Source organism: Ostrinia nubilalis, chromosome 16 (assembly GCF_963855985.1).
Source record: "Ostrinia nubilalis chromosome 16, ilOstNubi1.1, whole genome shotgun sequence".
Lineage (NCBI taxonomy): Eukaryota > Metazoa > Arthropoda > Insecta > Lepidoptera > Crambidae > Ostrinia > Ostrinia nubilalis.
Genome location: NC_087103.1, coordinates 15320830 through 15339287, shown reverse-complemented (window position 1 = coordinate 15339287; position 18458 = coordinate 15320830). Strand labels below are relative to the sequence as shown.

General features: G+C 43.1%; 1 protein-coding gene and 1 pseudogene across 1 annotated transcript; both read left to right on the top strand.

Moving 5' to 3' along the window:
• The first annotated feature begins 4253 nt into the window (after positions 1–4253).
• LOC135079488 (cytochrome P450 6B6-like) lies at positions 4254–8529 on the top strand (annotated as a pseudogene).
• A 601-nt stretch (positions 8530–9130) lies between these two features.
• LOC135079459 (cytochrome P450 6B6-like) lies at positions 9131–10851 on the top strand. Its single transcript, XM_063974121.1, has 2 exons — positions 9131–10522; positions 10673–10851. The coding sequence occupies exons 1-2, from the start codon at positions 9154–9156 to the stop codon at positions 10849–10851; spliced, it is 1548 nt and encodes a 515-aa protein (XP_063830191.1). The 5' UTR covers positions 9131–9153.
• Positions 10852–18458: the final 7607 nt, after the last annotated feature.

Genomic DNA, 18458 nt, shown 5'->3' with positions numbered 1-18458 from the left:
AACAGCAATAGCAAAAGCATTACATGTTAAGGCTAAATGTGAAATTTCATTAATTTCGTTTTAGTAGGTCAGAAGATATGACCCAAAAATATGGTTCTGGCCACTAAAATGGCTCTCCTGTAAAATTTACTTTTTTCACTTACGCCAGTATACGTAGGAGCCATCGATACCTACTATCTATACTTCTATACTAATATTATAAATGCGAAAGTACCTAACTCTGTCTGTCTGTCTTGCTTTTCACGCCTAAACCACTGAACCGATTATAATGAAATTTGGCATAGAGATATAAGTAGTTTGAGTCCCGGGAAAAGATATAGAATAGTTTTTATCCCGGTTTTTGAAACAGGGACGCATGCGATAGAGTTTTTCTGTGATAGACAAAATTCCACGCGGGCGAAGCCGCGGGCGGAAAGCTAGCCACGATAATCCGATTAATTGTAAGTTTGTTATTTGTTATTAATGCCATATCATTATTGCAGTCTAACGCATTATTGAATACATGTATAGTATTGGATATTAAATATTTTTACATTAATTTTATGTATCTAAGTACTTAGGTACGAGTATCTACCCATCATCAGCTACGTTACTTCATTCCATAGTCAGCCATGGTCTCACCCTCACAATGTCATCCATGGAGCGCGTACCTATCTCCCGAAACGAGCTATGTCATAGGGAAGCTTGAAGGGAAGGACGTGAAATTATATTATTGTGTCACTGGGGTTACCGTGCACTTGTTGACATTAAACCCCGAAGAGGCAGGTAATGTCGCGGCGACAGATGGCGCTCTGAACGCGGAATAGGTAATTTGGACGGTGTTCTGTTGTTTGGGTGAACAGCCAGTGTAATTAGATGTTTTCTAAAAATAACACCAGCTGTCCGTAATTGAAACTGAAAGCCGCATATAAACCTAGTTTACGATGACCGTTTAGTGGTGAGATTATTTGCAGTAGGTAACTACGAGTAACTACCTACTACTCGTAGTAAAAACTAATTCGTACTTTGATAAGCTGATAACTAACATTTTTATTGTCCGATGAAGCTGAAAAAGCCGCTCACAGCTATCAGCTAAATCATTCCGAAGAAAAAAACCTAACATTTTTAGTTAAACCTAATAATTATCGAGACATTCTTCAGCTGCTTCATTTTTTGCTCTAGGTAGAGTCCTAATGAAAAAAGTGTGTTATTGAACTCCTTGTTCTATTTTACTTCGTACTTCAGGCGTTCGCATTCCTCGTTTTTATATCTCAAAAACTTTTAATTAGCATCAATAACCTACCAGAAATGGCATCAAATGCACTCACCGCCCTTCTTCCTGAACTCTGCCCATAAAGCGTATACAATACACCGCTCAACACTAAAGCCCAACTGTTATTGATATAGACCAACTTCGGCCCGTGACGGCACGCCCTAATTTGAGCGATAAACCTTTATTGGGCTTCTTTCGACTCCAGAACAGACGTTTGTAGTAACGCGGAATAAAAAGGGAATTAAGTAAAGACGGAGACTGACTTGAGCATTGGCTTGTAATCAATGTTTGGAGACATTACGTTACGCCGGTACAAATAAACGCGGCAATAACACACTGTGGATCAAACGTGCTCTATTTTTAGTTAAAGGGGCGACCGGTGAGCATTGTACTCTCATAGAACCACTAAGAGATTCGCAAAACCAGTCAGTCGAATGGAATGCCTACGTGGCACTATGTTGATTGCTATAGCGTAATACGCATTAAGTTATTAATAGACAACTGAACCTACTCGTGCCTAGACCTTGTGGCGCCATGGCGCCCATAATATTATGTAGAGTACTGCTCGTAATTGAATTATACATGTAGTGATTCTAGATTTCTTGTTATTTAAATACTTGACTTGTGTTTTTAAATGATGGTCAAGCACAAGTCAGTCGCCAGGTTAAGGCCAGCAATCCGGCGGAGTTTTGTTTCACTCCTTTATTGAGTCCGCAATAACAGTAATAAAGTTCGTGATGTCTAATAGCGCTGATGAGTCAATTCCAAAGGCTGTAAATGCTGTAATGAATCATTTCGGAATAAAGGTCTCTTAGTTGCCTTCTCATTATGTTCATCACACTTAGTTCCAACTTGTAAAGAAGTGTCATTAGACTTTCCTATTACAAGACTAAAGGTAAACAATTCAGAAAACATTGTGTTACCTACACGCCTACACCTGTCTTAAATCTAGGTCAAATCTATCTTAAATCATTACTAGGTACACTGCGATGTGGTAACACAACTGCTGTGACTGGGTATGTATGTTTAAGAATCTATCTAAGTATTATTTTCAACACAAATAAAAAAATATTTTTCTTTATTTCTCTACTCATTGTTACTTTTTTACGTTAACTTGGATTGGAAGTGTATTTAATTAATTAGGTACCGTAAATCTAAGTTAATAGATAACTACTTCCAGATAGAAACTTTGTGGCCCTTAAATCAATTAGTAGTTAAAATAATTCTGAGAGGCAAAAATTTCGAGTGTCTTGTTACTCATAAAATTTATTTTCGCCTATCAAAATGAGTTAGCAGCGATCGCGAAGGCGCGTTTACTTTAAATTGTTGATTATTTTGAGTGTTGCGATATCAAAGAGTAGGAAAATGAGAAAACTCCAGGAGCAGATTTGTTTGCGTTAACTCCAAAGATATGAATAATACCCAAAGTTTGCCGCCCGACCTTTGCTTAAAATGATGAATTACTTTACAATTATTTTAATTTCGTGTTAGGGTTATTTTTTCTCGCGGAACTTTTGCGTTCATAACGTGTTTTTTCACTATTATTTAAAAACTGGCTCACGAACCAAATTACGCTTGTTGACTTTTATCTATTTAAATCATGATCTGAACTAAAAGTATATGTAATAATTATTATATCTATACTCAACCTTTTTTTTAATTGTATTGTGTGTACTTGTTTTGGTAACACGACTCAAGGACATTGATATGTGTGATAGTTTGTTGCGATCTACTAAGTACGTGTCAGAGTATCTGGAACATAGAAATGTCTGGTTTCTATTTGTTGGTGTAGCTGAAGATATTAGTGCATAATAATATCTTATTTATTGACTTTTATGATGTTTTTTTTTGTGAATGGTAATAAACACACGCCCGAGTAAACATGGAGTAGGCTGCCAGTTCATTTTTGAAATATAATTATTATCCGAGAGATATGAATTATCTTTCTATTATATTCTCAGATGAAAAAGCTTTTCAGGCTACGACTTAATGGATTCTTTTAATTAGAAATCCTTAGGGAATAGTAAATGAAATCTTATTGTCAAACGATACTACTGCGTAATAAGATTTATCATTGTTGCTTTATAATTCGTTAATTATTTTCTTTCGGAATGGTACTGCTTCTTTTAATACTAATTGATTAACACACCTCTATACCACCATAAGTTTATTAACTTGACTACAATGGATAAGAAAAAAGTTAAAATCTGGAACAGGCTATCGCCTGGTAAACTGTCCACACCAATAGATTTTGATAATTTTCCAAAAAAGGCCGAATAACTTTGATGCCATCAAATTTTCTATTATCAATACAAACCAAACTCACGATAACACATTCTGAGTTACATTTTCCACTGGTTAAAATTCAAGATAAGTAGGCGTATAGTTCTGAAATGCAATGTCAGAGCCACAAATTCCGACCTAAAAGGTATTGGGAAGGGGCCGAGGCTTAGGAAGGCAAACTAATAATCAGTGGCCGTCATAAACTAACTCGGCGGCGCTTAATCCCGGGCTCGGGCCCGCGCAGCCCAGCCGCGTCAGCCACGCCAGTCCCTACTGCCGAGGTTGTAACATTGTTAGTGAACTTACTTTAGCATCGATAAAAAGGCTAAGGGCTCCTGCACACGACGCCGCTACCGCGCCGCCGCCGCCGCGCTGTCGCCGCGCCGCTACACTGTTCATACGCACCGAGTAAAACAACCGCCGCGCCGCCGCCGCGCCGCCACCGCGCCTTCATAGCATAATTTCGCCCGCGGCGCGGCGGCGGCGCGGCAGCGGTGTTTACGCGGCGCGTATACACAGTGCAAAGGCGCGGCGACGGCGCGGCGGCGGCGCGGTAGCGGCGTCGTGTGCAGGCAGGAGCGCTAAGGCTAATAATATAATTTTCATGTTGTTTTAATTTTATTGTATTTTGTTTAAAGTCAAAGATAAACCTATTATTCGCAACTATGTCGCTAATATCTCACGTAGTCACGACGTCTCTGCGCTCACGCCTAGTCGCATCCCGAACGCCGCGCGCTCCGCACTCGACATGATCGTCGTCGCGCTCGCGGTCATCGCGCTCGTTGCGCTGTACCTTTACAACGTTAGAAACTTCACCTACTGGAAGGAAAGAGGAATCAAACACGACAAACCCATAGGTACCATTCTTTGGCACCAATGCCAAAAACTTTCTGCTGCAGCAAAGCTTTACAGAATCGATTGATGAACCTTATTGGAAGTATCCCGAAGAGAATGCGGTCGGGATTTTCAGATCTACAGATCCATGCTTGGTAATAAAAGACCCGGAGATTATTAAACGGATTTTGACTACAGATTTCAACATGTTCTACCCTCGTGGGTTGAATCGATTAAAAGGGCACGAGATCGAGCCGATGCTGCGCAACCTGTTCTTCGCGGACGGCGACACGTGGCGCCTGCTGCGGCAGCGCATGACGCCGGCGTTCACGAGCGGCAAGCTGCGCGCCATGTTCCCGCTCATCGTGGAGCGCGCCGAGAGCCTGCAGGCGCGCGCGCTGGCCGCCGCCGCCGCCGGCCGCACGCTCGACGCGCGCGACCTCATGGCGCGCTACACCACCGACTTCGTCGGCGCCTGCGGCTGCGGATATAATCACTTTATTTGTAAAAATGTAGGTAAAAATGATGACAATTAATTATAGACAGGGTGTTGGCCAAACATAACAATAAACTGAGCTACGAGGCTGTTCAAGAGATGACGTATTTGGATTGGGCCTTCAAAGAGGGTATGAGGATGTTCCCGTCTAACGGTTTCTTGACCAGGAAATGTGTGGGGAAATACACAATCCCTGAGTTAGGGATGACGATTGATGATAAAGTGCGAGTGTTCATCCCAGTTCACAGCATGCACAATGACCCGAAGTACTTCGACAACCCTGAGGAGTTCAGGCCAGAGCGCTTCCACCCCGACTCATTCGACACTGCGAAGTTGAAGTATGTGTATCTGCCATTCGGAGAAGACCCTCGTGCTTGTGTGGGTGAGTGAATTCAATCCATATCTTACGCGTGAATTTTGCTTCATAATAATAATACCAATAGGTACCCATCGTGGACTTCTGTCTATAATGAATATAAACCCATTACTTGCTTTAACGACTTATGTTTAATTAATCACTTTGAATTTTGTGTAGTAAATCTGACTAACAATAATATGATCGTCATATGTATTTATCGTATACCTTCAAAAATTAACAGCCATATTGACATTTTTCTATCAAAACTTGACCTTCTCATATATAAATGTATTCATAAATATACAAAAAAACATATTATCTTGACGGGAGATTTTAATATAAATATGTGCGAAACCAATCAAACTTCTACAAGGTTACTTGACATTCTAAAAAAATACAATTTGAAATTACACATTACAGTACCTACCAGAGGAAATTCTTGTCTCGATCTCATAATTAGTAACATCCATCATGCGTCGGGATCGATACTGCCACTGTGGCTATCAGATCATGACACTGCACAGGTGTTGAAATTCCAGGTAGATTATAAAAATGAAAGTCCAAAAATTGTTTACACATACAATCGATGTTACTCAGATGAAAATATTGTGAAGTTTGGGCAACATTTAGGCAGTTTATCATTCTCAGATGTCTATAAACACAATAACTTAAATGAAGCATTTGATGAATTTTATGACATATTTTGTCTGCTCTATGAGCAATGCTTCCCAATAATTAGGATAAAACGGACGACTTCTAAAAAACTACCATGGATAACGAAAGGGTTACAAAAAAGTTGTGAAACCAAGCGCACACTTCGCTATAAATATTACTCGAATAAAACGATGGCAAATAAAACTAAATACTTAAAATTTAACAAGTTATTGAAAAAATGTACCAACTGTGCAAAAAGAATCACAAATAACACGTACGTTCTTAACAGTAAAAATAAATGCAAAGCCACTTGGAAGATTATACAATCCGAAGGGGGTGGTGTAAACAACGCAAATTATGTAGATAAAATAGAAGAGAACGGTACGGAAATAATAAATCCTAATGAAATTGCTTCTGCCTTTAATGACTACTTTATTGGTATAACTAGGGCAAACCCAAACACAACAAGTTACTCTCCACCCTCTACAGCAGTTTTATCGAACTCAATATTTCTCACACCTATAAATGAGAAAGATACAAGGAGAGTAATAATGTCATTGAATAATACACAAGCAGTAGGATATGATTCAGTGTGCACAAAAATAATTAAATCATGTGTAAATCAGGTGGTGGATGTTGTTACATTCTTAGTAAATTTATCACTGGAGTCAGGTACATTTCCGGAAAAACTAAAATTGTCAAAAATAATACCCTTATTTAAGAAAGGAAATAAGGTTGATATTTCTAACTACAGACCTATTACATTGATCTCTGTGTTCTCAAAAATTTTTGAAAAGATTATGCATGGTCACATCTCATCTTTCTTCAATACTTTCAGGGTCATAAATAGTAACCAATATGGTTTTCAAAAGCAAAAATCCACAACTCAGGCAACTTACCAATTAGTTGATGACGTTCTAAGAAATGTAAATAGCGGTAAGTTTACGTCAGTATTACTTCTAGATTTATCAAAGGCTTTTGACCTGGTCTCACATGACAAACTTTTGAAAAAATTAGAAACTAATGGAATCAGAGGTCCTGCCTTAGAATGGTTAAAATCATACCTAAAAAATCGACAACAGTGCGTGGAAATAAAACAGGTCGATGAAAAACTTAATGTACAATCATACAACTCCAACTATAAAACAAATGGCGCTGGAGTTCCACAAGGAAGCGTTCTTGGACCACTCCTATTTCTATTGTACATAAACGACCTTCCAAACGTGATAAACCATAAAATGATATTATTTGCTGATGATGTTTCAGTGATAATAACAACTGACAAATGCCATACTTTAGAAAAACACAAAAAAGATATCACTGAAACTCTGACATTAATAGCGAAGTGGTTATCTAAAAACGATTTAAAACTAAATTTAAATAAAACAAAATTAATGAATTTTAATAATTTCAAGAATAATTCAGTTGACATAACCTTTAATAATCAAATAATTAAACATGACATAAATATGACTTTCTTAGGAATCATAATTGAACCATGCCTTAACTGGAAAGGGCAAATTGAAAAAGTTTGCAATAGAGTTAATGGGTTTGCATTCGCACTATACAAACTTAGCAAAATTGCTAATAAAGCTACAGCGGTGACAGCTTACTTTGCCTATGTAGAATCACTACTGAGGTATGGGCTCTTGATCTGGGGAAATGGAACAGATATACAAAAGGTTTTTATATCGCAAAAACGTTGCATACGTGCTATATGTGATATTGCACCGGACGTCTCCTGTAAACCTTACTTTAAGAAATTAAATATATTACCGCTTCCATGTTTATATATAATGGAGATAGCAACATTTGTTAAACAAAATTATCATAAGTTTACAAAAGCCAAAGATGTAACAAAGAGAAGTGTACGATTCCCTAATAAGTTATTATTGGAAACCCTTCCAAAAACAACACGCTTTCTTTCAAATGCACCAACAATGACTATTAAAATTTTTAATAAGATACCGGACGAAATTAAACAATTGCCTTATAATAATTTCAAAGCAACTATTAGAAAATGGCTTTTGGTGAATGCTTTTTACACTATTGACGAATTTATGAAGTATAACAAATGAGTGCACTGCTTGATAGGACACAGATTGACTGACTTTGAATTTATGTACCTATTATAGTATAAGTGACGACCATCTGGGATTTAATCATTGTGTTCTGTTTTATTATAATTTATCTTGAATGCTGACATTAATTATGAATGAAACAATTAATCGAAATGTAATTTAATTTAATGTAATTTATTAAAAACTGGTATTATCAATATTTGCATGCTATGACTTATGGCTGAACAGGCACTGACACTTCGAAACATGAAAATGTAAAAGACCCATTGTAACCCTGTTTTATGCAAATAAATAAATTTGAATTTTGAATTTGAATTTGAATTTTATAAGGGTTAATATGTATAGGAATCTACCCACTATACCATTATTTAAATTAATTTGTTTTGCATTAGGCGAGCGGCTGGGGCGCATGCAGTCGCTAGCGGGGCTGGCCGCGATCCTCTCTAAGTTCACGGTGGAGCCTGCGCCGGAGTCCCTCCGCAAGCCGCGTCGCGACCCCAGGGCTGGTGTGGTCCAGACCATAGATGGAGGTCTCCCCCTGCTCGTCAAAGAACGTAAAAATACTAAATAAAGTTATTTAGACCACGCAGCATCTTTAATGATAGGTGCTGCTAGTCCCTGACTATTATTATGGCTGTTCTTCGCAGGCTGTGGCGGGTGCTCGGGGCGCTGTGTGCGTTGCGACACCTAGCTCAGGCTAACCGTTGTTATTGCCAATTATTTAGATCCCGATGTTAGCTACTTTCATCCTCGTTCTGACTGATTCCATATTTATTATGTATCAGAAATTCAGAATAGCAATTCGTTCATTGATACCAGTTTCATGTTCATTTGTGGCCCTAATTAATTTAGTAAAATTTTGTTCCTCAAGGAGTTTAGATGTTAGGGCATTCACTTTTGCATTAATAAAAAGGGTTAAGCCTTGGAATGAACGATGTAATATAAACTACCTCATTTTAGCCTTTTTAAATTTGTTTTAATAATTTCACAAAACCTCGTGTCTGCTTCCTAAGTTATTTTTATTTTATTGTATTTTAATTTCAAAGTCAAAGATAAAAAACCTGTTATTCGCGATTGTCTCGGTTTATATTACACTTTCATTTTAATTTCATAATATTTATTAACTCACGAGTCTCACGACGCATATGCGCTCACGCGCAGTCACATCCCGCACGCCGCGCGCTCCACACTCGACATGATCGTCGTCGCGCTCGCGGTCATCGCGCTCGTTGCGCTGTACCTTTACAACGTTAGAAACTTCAACTACTGGAAGGATAGAGGAATCAAACATGACAAACCCATACCATTCTTCGGCACCAACGCCAAAAATTATCTGCAGAAACAAAGTGTCACAGAAAGTTTGATGGAAATGTATTGGAAGTATCCCAACGAGAAAGTGGTCGGTTTTTTTAGATCTACAATCCCATGTTTGCTAGTGAAGGACCCGGAGATTATTAAGCGGGTTCTGCACACAGATTTCAGCATGTTCTACTCTCGTGGGTTGAACCGTTTGAAAGGGCACGAGATCGAGCCGATGCAGCGCAACCTGTTCTTCGCGGACGGCGACACGTGGCGCCTGCTGCGGCAGCGCATGACGCCGGCGTTCACGAGCGGCAAGCTGCGCGCCATGTTCCCGCTCATCGTGGAGCGCGCCGAGAGCCTGCAGGCGCGCGCGCTGGCCGCCGCCGCCGCCGGCCGCACGCTCGACGCGCGCGACCTCATGGCGCGCTACACCACCGACTTCATCGGCGCCTGCGGCTTCGGCCTCGAGGCCGACTCGCTCAACGAGGAAGACTCCGCCTTCAGGAAACTCGGAGCGAAGATATTCCATATAGGTTTCAAGGAAGCCGTACTTGCAATGCTTAAAGATATATTCCCGCAACTATTCAAAAGTATTCACACACTCCAAAGGGTAGAGGGTGAACTGACAGACCTTGTCAAAGTTATATTAAAACAGAGAAATTACCAACCATCCGGTAGAAACGACTTTATAGACTTATTGTTGGAATGTAAAAAGAAAGGCGTGTTGGTTGGAGAGTCGATAGAAAGAAAAAAAGCGGACGGAACACCCGAAATCGCTACTTTAGAAATGGATGACATTCTCATGACTGCTCAAGTGTTTGTGTTTTTCGCCGCGGGCTTCGAGACGTCGTCGTCCGCGACCAGCTTCACGCTGCACCAGCTGGCGTACCACCCGGAGGTGCAGAAGAAGGTGCAGGAGGATATAGACAGGGTGTTGGCCAAACATGACAATAAACTGAGCTACGAGGCAGTCAAAGAGATGACGTATTTGGATTGGGCCTTCAAAGAGGGTATGAGGATGTTCCCGTCTAGCGGTTTCTTGACCAGGAAATGTGTGGCAAAATACTCAATCCCTGAGTTAGGGATGACGATCGATGATAAAGTGCGGGTGTTCATCCCAGTTCAAAGCATGCAAAATGACCCAAAGTACTTCGACAGCCCTGAGGAGTTCAGGCCAGAACGTTTCCACCCCGACTCATTCGACATTGCGAAGTTGAAGTATGTGTATCTGCCATTCGGAGAAGGCCCTCGTGCTTGTGTGGGTGAGTGAATTCAATCCAAATCTTACGCGTGAATATTTCTTCATAATAATCAATACGTACCCATCGTGAACTTCTGTCTATCAGGGTTAAGATGTTTAGGAATCTACCCATTACACAATTATTTAATTTAAATGGTTTGTTTTGCATTAGGCGAGCGGCTGGGGCGCATGCAGTCGCTGGCGGGGCTGGCCGCGATCCTCTCTAAGTTCGCGGTGGAGCCTGCGCCGGAGTCCCTCCGTAAGCCGCGTCGCGACCCCAGGGCTGGTGTGATCCAGACCATCGATGGAGGTCTCCCCCTGGTCTTCAAAGAACGTAAAAATACTAAATAAAGTTTCAAATTTAGACCACGCAGCATCTTTAATGATAGGTGCTGCTAGCCCCTGACTATTATTATGGCTGTTCTTCGCAGGCTGTGGCGGGTGCTCGGGGCGCTGTGTGCGTTGCGACACCTAGCTCAGGCTAACCGTTGTTATTGCCAATCATTTAGATCCCGATGTTAGCTACTTTCATCCTCGTTCTGACTGATTCCATATTATTATTTATTATGTATCGGAATAGAAATTTATTCATTGATACGAGTTTAATGTTCATTTGTGGCCCTAATTAATTTAGTAAAATATTGTTCCTCAAGGAGTTCTAGTATGTAATTCCAACGTTATCTGATGTTACCTACACAGAGAAAGTAGTTAGGTATTGTTATCATTATTATGGGGAGATTTTAATTTGAATAGTTGCTTACCTAATTACTACTTTGCTTACTAATTAAATTTATATTACTGAAATTTAAATGTGCTGTTACAAATTAATATCGGTAAGTAGGTATTAAAATAAATTGTGCACTTAATTTTCGATTTTTTTAAAGGAATTGTTATAAGCCACTTTTGTCGTCAAGTGTGCACAAGCAGTAGGTATTTACCTCGTTAAGATGTATGTGTGAGCTTAAATCGCCCGCTACAGGTAAGCCTCTCCCGTGTAGCGGTGACTTATGGCGAGCGTTAGCAGGAGCCTAAATTGCGGGAGGGCTAGCTTCGTGCCTTCCTATAGTCGGTACCCGGCATTCTAACAAGCATGTTTTGTACTTATTCAGATGTATTGGAAAACCGTATTGGCGTACCGGAAAAACGCAGCGTGTGACGTCCACCCACAAGGTGGACCGATGACATAGTAAAGGTAGCAGGAAGGCGCTGGTCGCATACCGCTACCAACCGGGCAACATGGAAAGCATTGGGGGAGGACTATGTTCAGCAGTGGACGTCCTATGGCTGATGATGATGATTGGAAGTTTTATTACCGTGGCATTTTTTTTTTTAATCAACTGCCAAGATCAGCAAGTACCTTCGACAGCATAACTACTATCTTTATTCGCCAAGACAACAAAACTGTCTGGAATAGCTAGATTCTGTAATACAAATGAGTTTTCTTTTTCTTGACACTTGGTTAGGATTTATTGTGCTTTACAAATGTCGAAAGAAATCCATGCGTCGGGTTATATCTGTGTTCACTTCCATTCCAGGCACTAAGTAGATTAACATTATGTAATCACACAGATATTTTTATTGTTTAGTAATAAGTGATAGAGTTTTTCTTTGTGAAACTACGAGCTGAAATTAGTATAAATACCTAGTTACTATCCAGTAAATAGACTTCAGACAGACCTGTGTGTTACACAAACATTATGTAGTGTTTCAGGGCACGGAGGTGAGCATTATCGTAATGGAATTGGGTCTAATTGAGGAGCCATTTTAATTAAGCGTTTTCTTAGTTGCAGTAACAGCAGGAGCATTTACTGCCATCTTGAGGAGCCATAAAACATTCATGGCTATTTTTAATGAAGCCGTTCTACAAAGGGCGCCGGTAAAAAAGTAAAAAAGCAATTAACGGAATGGACGAAGATATCGCGTAATCGGATCTCAGCCGGAAAAATGTCAGTTATGTAAATTACTTGTATTAATTACGAGACTGATTTGTTGCCACCGAGCGGGCCATTGATATATTTACTTCGAAAGCTGATTAATTGAAAACGTTAAGCCCTGACGCAGCTTTTAATTTTACTGTATTTTTAATAATTTACACGTTTGATAGCAATTAATTTCATTTTCATAATTTAAGAAAAGGCTTTTTAATAAAAATAAATTATTCGTAATTTTAAACATCGTCAGTCTCATAATTTATTAACTCTCAAAGATAGAGCGCATAAGAAGCTTAAACTGATCAATTGAACTGATTTTTTCAGTTCGATGTCAGACTAGCTGATGATGTGGTGGGGGTCCCCATGAGAAGACGTTACTACTCGTAGTAGCGGATTTCTAACAAACAGTATTGAGATTGTCGTCTTTTGTTTTGCTCGGATCGCGATCGATCGCTTTGAAGTCTCGATAAGGTTAGGTATTTATATTGTTCGTCTTTATTGACTTTGTAAAAACACTGCGCGTTTAGACAGTGTAACTACATTAAGCAATTGCATATAAATGCGTACAAACGACCACTTTAGTTGGAAAAAAACCACCTTGGTGAATCTAATTACACTTCATTAATGACCTTATACAGTCAATTTATTTTTAGATACGCTTAATTTAATTATGAGTCTTCTTCGGTTTATTCAAGTAACTCTTTAGCGATTTATCAACTCATTAATAAATATATACGTAGCACGAGCACCATTACTGAATTTATTTAGTTGACTTTATGGAAAAATCATAGTTTAAAATAGAATTTTCATAACAATTCAACACTAAACTAAGCAACTATAGATAGTAGATGGTAATAAATAACGTACGTGAGTTATAAAAATAGATACTTATACGACAACACGTCATATTACTACTCATGCAAACATAAAGAGCTGTACAAAGTGAAAAATTGTCTACGAAACAAAACATATTTGGTTAGCAACATCGTACGAAGAGTCTAACGATCTCAAAGTTCCCGAGTCTTTTGATCCGAGTCAAGGGTAAATTATTCATCATATTTTAATGCAAAGCAGGAACGACGTAACTATATCATAACAGAAAAAGAAGTGTTCGCAACTTTTGAACGAACATTACGGTGTGGTGCGCTCGCAAACAACTTAAGTAAATACGTAAGCATTATCACCGAAAACTGCTCGCTAGGGTGTGCTCTCAACCTGGAGGTTCTGTGTTTGATTCCCAGTAATCATTAAATAACTTCGAACAGGCTTCCAGTTTGGTAGTTTGAATAAGAGTGATGTATTCGTATATAAGAGTTCAAAGGTCAGAAGCCTAAGCTTTTAATTTAATTTGGTAATTATTCATTATTTACATTCTAAATAAGTAAGTGTTTTAGAGCATTTGTTTAATAAGAGGTGATAGAGTAAATATTTTATTACAAATTTTAAAAGGGTAAAATAGACATGAATGTTTGCGGTACCAGTAAATTTTGAAATAAGCTAGTTCTAAATAAGCGAGGGACAAAATTGTTTGCAAAGTAGGAGGTCGACACAAGTCAGGCTTCGCCGATAGTTCCCTAAATGCAGTGAGATGGCGCTTAAAGTATCGCTGGTGTCGCTAACTCGCGCAATCTCGGTAATTGACCGCCTCCGAGCTGGACTTGATACAGGGGGGGGGGGGGGGTTAGATTCGCTTCGCATCGCTCGCACGGTACGGACGTGCGCTCCGCCTCGCCCGCCCGCTCGCATGCGCTGCGCTCCGAGTTCCTCGAGCTTATCGCCCTCGCTCTGCGAGTCTTGTTTCTGTGGTGTTTTGTCACAATTACGTGGCTTGCCCGCGGCTGCGCTTGGGATACCTAACGGTGATAACGAACAAGCGTAGTTAAACGCCTTTCTAAAGGCGGTTCGGTTCGATTGGGAGCGACCGACAGTGCCTTTTTCAAGGCGCTGAAATTTCCTGCCGCCGCCGGTATATTAGGCTGTGAACCTTGGCCTCCTGGAAGGCACGTTTGAGAGGGTGAGGCGTTCCTCCTCGCCCTTGAGACACTCGGTTTCACAGTCTTTTCACTGCCGGGCGTGACCCCCCCCTACCCCTCCCTACTTTCCATCCCTGAAGGAGCGTATCCCTGGTTGTTTTTACGACCGGGGCCCTCCTGAAGGACTGCTAGGAGTAGGTACTCACCCTACGTCGCGGCGTTACTACGTTGCGGCGTAGTTACATTGGCTAGGGCACACTTTTCCGACACACCCCGCTCGGTTTACACCGACTGTGCGGGACTTACACACCGCTATAACCACCGAGTTTCTTGCCGGCTCTTCTCGGTGGTTGCGACTTGCGAACCGGTGTAGATTCACGCGTCGCGAATCTCAACTCCATGCCATGGACACGGAGGAACTCCTAAAGTTCCTCCGGGCCACTCACCCGGAGGTCCTCTCCGGGTTTAAAGCCCACATACGGGCAAAATCCCTCGCAAGCTCCGTATATGAGGAGCCTGCTTCCCCGTCATGTCCCGAGGACGCCATGTGCGATCCTAACTTGGCCCCGCTACCAATCCCGCTCACGAACGACCACTCTATTGTCATAGAGCACCAATCCCATGCCCCCAGTAGGGACATGGAATGTGACTCTGTCTCAGACGCAGATGACGGTGGCTTCACTACCGTCAGTCGTCCGAAGAGGACCCGCAAATCCGCGGCCTCTCCCCCTCCTTCCCCCCCTGCGAAAGCGCTGAAGGCCAACTCGGGCCTCTCTCAGCCCTCGCAATCTTCCCAGCCCTCCGGCACGCAGTCGAGCACCGGGCGGACTGCCAGAGTCCCCCCAGTCTTTGTCCAGGACAAGGCGTCCTGGAACAAGATTTCCGCCGCGCTCAAGGAGCGCCACATCAATTTCTCGCACGCTAAGTCGTGCAACGTAGGCATTAAGGTGTCTTTGTCCACCTCGGACGAGCACCGAGCCCTAACACGGTTCCTAGATGAAAACCGTATCGGTTATCATACCTTCCCTCGCGAGGAGGAAAGGGAGCTGCGGGTTGTTATCCGTGGCCTTCCCAAGGAGCTAGACTCCGCCTCCATCTTGGCCGACCTCAAGGCACAAAACTTTCCCGTCAAACAGGTTCACCGTCTGTACAGGACTCGTACACGTGAACCATTTGACCTTGTCCAAGTAGTCTTGGACTATTCCAACGAAGCGAAATCGATTTTCAATTTGAAAACGGTTTGCTTTATCTCCGGGCTCAAAGTTGAGCCACCCCGAAAGCGCGGCGCTCCCGGCCAGTGCCACCGCTGTCAACATTACGGGCACGCTGCCCGTAATTGTCACGCCCGTCCTAGGTGCGTCAAGTGCCTAGGCGATCACGGCACAGCCGACTGTGTCCGTGACAAGGCCACAGCCACCGAACCACCGAGCTGCATACTGTGTGGTAGCCAGGGTCATCCTGCGAATTATCGCGGTTGTCCCCGGGCTCCACGCACTCAGCCGCGTGCCCCCATCCCCTCTGCCTCCAGGCAGATCAATGCTACTCGCAACTTTGCGGTAGCAAGTGAGGCTCCTAGCCTCCGCCCCAACAGGCCCAATGCTTGGGCTAGGCCTCTGGCCTACACCCAGGCTGCCAGCCTTACTCCCACACCCACCCAAACAGCTGTGGCCCCACCCGCGCTCCAGCAGGCTCCTCAACCCCACCCAGCCCCTAAGGCTACGCCAAAGGCACCTGCCCAACAGGCGCCTAACCCAAGTCCCCCTGCCCCTAAGGCACCAGCCCACAAAGTCCCGGCCCCTCAGGCCAAGCCCCAGCCTTCACATTCACCTGCGGCTGACATTAAGTTGGTCAGAGACTTCTTTGGCCAAATTAATGTCGGCGAGATGTTTGTGATCGCCGCAAAACTGCGCGCGACTAATGGCGAAGGCAACATCATGGATAGGTTATCTATCCTCGCCGAACACGTAGACTTTTGCTACGCTATCTCCTCTTTCCACGCTCCGTAATGGCTAATCCCACCGCTAGGATCAAACCCCGGTCAATCACCTTAGCATTTTTCAACGCTAACGGTCTTAGACAGCAGAAGGACGAGGTTACTCAGTTCCTTACCGACCACCAGGTCGACATCTTTCTGGTTCAAGAGACCCTCCTAACACCCTCTATTCGCAATCCTAGGATAGCGAACTACAATATCATTAGACACGATAGGCCCACACGTGGCGGCGGCACGCTTATTTACTATAAGCGTTCTCTGCACTGTGCTTTAGTCGATCCCCCTTCTCTCTCTAACCTAGAAGTCTCACTCTGTCGGCTAGCCATGACTGGACACGAGCCCATCCTCATCGGCTCGGTTTACCTCTCCCCGAACAAGACTCCCTTAAGGAGCGACTTTCAGGCCCTCTTTGCTATGAATAGTGCAGTCATTCTTGGCGGCGACTTTAATAGCAAACACACTCATTGGGGTTGCGTAACATCCACTGCCAATGGCAACATGTTAAGCGAACTCTCTGAGGAACTCATCTTTGATATCTTAGTCCCTATGACGCCCACTCACTATCCTTACAATGTCGAGCATCGGCCCGACATTCTGGACATGGCAATTCTAAAGAATATAGGCCTCCGCCTACACTCTATAGAAACCATGCACGCGCTAACTTCTGACCATCGCCCGGTCGTACTACAACTAGGCTCTCCTGAGTCTACACCCACTATGAAGACAATTGTGGACTGGGACAAACTCAAGGTAAAACTTGGGAACTGTCAGAGCCCACAACTGTCCTCAATCCCCGACGATATAGTTTCGCCTCACGAAACTATTCACGCGATCGATGCGCTCACTAGTCACATCTCGGTCGCCATCGGCGACTCGTCTAGGCAAGTGCCTGCGATGGCTAACCACCGTCTCAGGTTGCCGGACGATGCGCGAGAACTATTGAGGGCAAAGAACGCAGCCACTCGCGATTATGACGCTTATCCAACCGAGGAAAACAGAGTCCGCCTACGTTCCTTACAGCGCGCTGTCAAGGCTCGTATCGCGGAACTCCGTAACAATCATTGGGATGATCTACTTAAAGAAATCTCGCCATCTCACCAAGCCTATTGGAAGTTGACGAGAGCCTTTAAGTCTGACACCGTAGCGTCCACGCCACCGCTTTTACGTCCCGATCAAACGCTTGCGTTTGACGACGACGCCAAAGCCGAATGTCTAGCCGACAGTCTAGAAGCACAGTGCTCCCCCAGTACCCTCCCAGTAGACTCTGCCCACCTTCGCATGGTGGACAGCGAAGTCGAACGTAGAGCCGCCCTCCCTCCGACCACAACCCTAGACCCGACCAACGTCGACGAGGTGCGAACGATAATCAAAGGTTTCCGTCCCAACAAAGCCCCCGGCCCGGACCGTATCTCTAATAGAGTCTTACGCGCCCTGCCCGCCCCCCTAGTATACCTCTTAGTTGCTATTTTCAACGCGGCCATGTCTCACTGCATCTTTCCCGACGCGTGGAAAGAGGCAGAAGTCATTGGCATCCCGAAGCCCGGTAAGAAACTGGCTGACCCCACAAGCTACAGACCCATCAGTCTCTTAAAGACCATGGGTAAGTTATACGAACGTATAATTGTTTCTCGATTAAGAGATTATGTTTTTTCTAATAATCTCTTAATAAACGAACAGTTTGGCTTCCGCGCCTCACATTCCTGCGTACAACAGGTGCACCGCTTAACGGAGCACATACTTAGCGGCCTCACTGCTAAGCCACCCGTAGGGACAGGAGTGCTATTCTTCGACGTAGCGAAGGCATTCGATAAAGTCTGGCACAATGGCTTGATTTACAAGCTTTACGAACTCGGTGTGCCGGACAGTCTCGTGCACATCTTACGTGACTTTTTATCGAATCGCACCTTTCGTTACCGAGTAGATGGCTCCCTCTCCTCCCCCCGCCCCATAAGAGCCGGAGTCCCCCAGGGCTCCGTGCTCTCGCCCATCCTCTTTTCATTGTACGTCAATGACATCCCCAAATATCCGCATACGGATTTAGCCCTCTTTGCGGACGACACC

Coding starts and splice junctions, on each gene's coding strand:
- LOC135079459 (XM_063974121.1), top strand. CDS start 9,154: ATGATCGTCGTCGCGCTCGCGGTCATCGCGCTCGTTGCGCTGTACCTT. Junction 10,523..10,672: donor AGGCCCTCGTGCTTGTGTGG/GTGAGTGAATTC, acceptor GTTTTGCATTAG/GCGAGCGGCTGGGGCGCATG.